The sequence below is a fragment of the Castor canadensis genome, chromosome 2, assembly GCF_047511655.1.
Source record: "Castor canadensis chromosome 2, mCasCan1.hap1v2, whole genome shotgun sequence".
NCBI classification, from domain to species: domain Eukaryota; kingdom Metazoa; phylum Chordata; class Mammalia; order Rodentia; family Castoridae; genus Castor; species Castor canadensis.
Window position 1 is genome coordinate 122,887,501 of NC_133387.1, and position 3,271 is coordinate 122,890,771.

The 3,271-nt window shown below is 38.9% G+C and overlaps 1 protein-coding gene across 1 annotated transcript; it reads right to left on the reverse strand.

Moving 5' to 3' along the window:
• Positions 1-374: 374 nt before the first annotated feature.
• On the reverse strand, positions 375-1,313 carry LOC109677867 (vomeronasal type-1 receptor 4-like). The gene has a single exon (XM_020153631.1). The coding sequence runs from the start codon at positions 1,311-1,313 to the stop codon at positions 375-377; it is 939 nt and encodes a 312-aa protein (XP_020009220.1).
• Between the last annotated feature and the right edge of the window lie 1,958 nt (positions 1,314-3,271).

Here is a 3,271-nt window from a genome sequence, read left to right on the forward strand (position 1 = left end):
CTTGGGACTTGTTTCCTGCTTTAGGATAAGGATCTAGTAACAGACCTATGCTCATAAACCTTTGTCAACAGATGAGATCTGTGATTGAAAATTCCATTCTCATAGAAGTTCAAAATAACCACAACAATCCATAAAGCTCCAAGGCTTAAATTTCACTAGTACTGAAATGTTCTCCATGGGGCCACTGGCAGAAATTATATTAGCATTTTCATCATGCATTGAGTTTCCCCTGGATCCCAGACTATATTATAAATAATATGGGAGTGCCTGTAGATAATGTGTGTATAAGGTAAAGTCTCATGTTGAGGAAATGATGCATGATAGTGTTGAATTGAACAAAGTAAATAGTACATGTGCAGGACATATAAATTTTACTATTCTCTGACTATGCTAGAACAATTTGGCACAGGATACCAGCAAGTAGAGCAGAGCCTAGAAATAGGGGTGTAGTAGCTGATGAACAGAAAGGGGAAGAAGGCTGAGAAACTTGAAGCCATGGTTACACTGGTGTCAGCCAGCCACCTAGTGGCTCCATCAGTGGCAGACAAATACATTGTTAAGATGACAGAAGTTGCATAAAAAAGCACAAAGCTGCTCACCAAGATAAGTATGCTTTGCTTGGCTCTGGTCTCAGGTGATGACCTAAGAGACAAGGACCTGTGAATGTGCTGGACCCGCTGCTTGTGCCTGAACAGGATAAACACCATGGAACTACTGCCCCACAGCGTGAGTGCCAAGCACACGATATCAGTGAAGGCCAACAGGAACAAGTACACTATACCAGTCAGTGTCTTAGAATCTACAACAGCACAGTACCCTAAATCTTTCATCCAAGTAAGATTTCTTCCACTCCATGTATCAGTGACATTCAAGGGAATGAGGACATTTGCCAGCATGTGTAAGGCCCAGCAAAGACCCAGAGAGGGACTGATAATCTTTGGGGCTCTGATCTTGAAATATACCCACCTAGAATTACTTGGGCTGATGGTGATGGCCTGAAAGATACTCAAGAGTGAAGTAGAACCAAAGGAAACACCTCTGGTAACACTATGGAAATAAAAAACAAATTTACAAGCAATAGCATCAAGGAAATAATTCAGATCAAAGGCTGCCATTGTCTGAGGTATTCCTTTAAAGAGAAAAACCATGAAGTTGGCCAAGGTCAGGTGTTTAAAAATCAGATCTGTAGGTTTCATCTTGTTCCCAGTGAAATCAGTCAGGAGGAATTGGTAAAGTAAGGCAGAGTTCCCCAAGATTCCAATTTCAGTCTGGGAAAGGAAGATGATTCCCATGGTCAAGTCTCTGGAGGCCATTCTGTTACCTTCTTGTGGATGTCACTCCATATCAGAGAATTTTTGATAGACATGAAGGATTACTGTCTTTATGCCACATAAATTAGAATAATTTATTTCCATTCACAGATAATAATAAAATATGTCTTTTAAATAAGAACTTTCTTAACCTTCAAAGTATACCCACTTATTTGAGTCATAGATAGATATTAACAGTGGCATTTCCATTAGAGAGGAAAACACTATAGGACTTACCAGGTGCCTGAGGTTCTCAGAACATTTTAGACAAAAGTGATTGATTTAAATTTCAAAATATACCTGTTTGATAAGTTCTGTCAGAATGTGTCCTTATGTACTGAGGCTCTAAATGCTGCCCAGTTCCCACCATTGATAAAACAGTCTTTTCAAAATCCAAACAGTCTAGTAACAAAGAAAATTTTAACCATCAGTTTATATGAAAGACTGGCAATTAGCTTCCTCATATCCCATATCATAATTTATGTACTAAGTTTCTTATCTAGGCATTTTTCCTTTCATTCTATTTTAGAATATTTTTTCCTATATATTTAGTTCCTTGACTTCCTAAAAATCCTGCATACATAAAATATAAATATCAAAATATATCAATGGTATTAATATACTGAGAAATAAAATGACCATAAAATTACTAATTGTTAATCATTAATATCTACTAATTTTTGATATGTGGAGTATACTGAATAATATCACATCTGTGTGAGAAAATGGGGCTAAGAACACAAGTAATATGTATACAGATATATATATCACATGTATATCTTATGCTTATACAAATACATAATATAATCACTTGCTTGCTGATGAGACAATGAAAAAGTGACATCTCTAGAGGTCTGAACTCTAGAAAAATCCAAAGAGCAACTAGGTGAAAAATGTGTTTCTGGTAGAAACTGTAAGAGAGGAGATGGGTTTTGAGTTCGGTCTACATGAGGCTATATTCACTGAACCCATAGCACGCTCATTAGGATAATTTGAAATACAAAACTGCCTATGTGTGATTTTCTGCTTCTCATGCCCATAAATTTGAAATAAACTCTTCCTAACTGCTCCTCACTGATAAGAAGAAAAATAACTTCTCACTATGTCCTCATGCATAGTAGTTTCTGTTAAAATAAAAGAAAATTGTTGTCTCCCTCTGGAAACCACAGTAAGAGATGCCAGTGTTCACAGTCTGGTTGGTGAATCTCAAGTCTGTAGAAATGGCTCTCATGACCCACTAAATCAAGGAAGAGATTAAACCTTCTCACTAAGTCAAGGGAAAGATTACATCTTCATACTGAATAGAGTCACAGGTGCCACAATGGAAAAGGAAGAACTAGCGAATTCTGAGACAAAGTCACAAAGCATTTTACCACCAGAACCTGTCCTTGGTAGAAGGGAACCCACAATCTCTCTCTTGGCAAAGAGCCCCAAAAACGCAGAGTGCATGAAACAAGTCACCTCTCACCTGTAAGCTTCCTCCACCCAGCTCTCAAGGAAAATCCTCTCCACAGTGTGTATTCAGTCTGTGCCAGATAGTCCTCTTGAAAGAAGACAGATTCAGCAGCAACCTTCACCCAGCTTCCTGGAGACAGTCCTATTCTCTGCAGACTGTGTGCCTGAAATAAAGGAACTCACCCGTGCCTCTGATTCTGCTTTCAGGAGGTGGATTCAGTCTCTGGGAGAGTCCTCTTACAGGTAGAAGGGATTAAGCAAGCCAAGAAGTAGGTTTCTTATTCTCAGAAGTCATCCTCCCAGTGGCAAGATGATTGTGCCGCAGAACACTGTGATGACAGTGTCTGCTTAGGGAGTTGAAATTATCCTTAAAGCACTTTTTCTGTCAGTAAGTAGGAGAAACTTTAACTGAGTTATGAGAATCTGCAGAGGGACAGGCTGGAGGAAAGGGATGCTTCTCTCTTGGGTGTCAGCAGCAGAGAAGGAGTCCATGAAGGGCTAGAAGA

Coding starts and splice junctions, on each gene's coding strand:
- LOC109677867 (XM_020153631.1), bottom strand. CDS start 1,313: ATGGCCTCCAGAGACTTGACCATGGGAATCATCTTCCTTTCCCAGACT.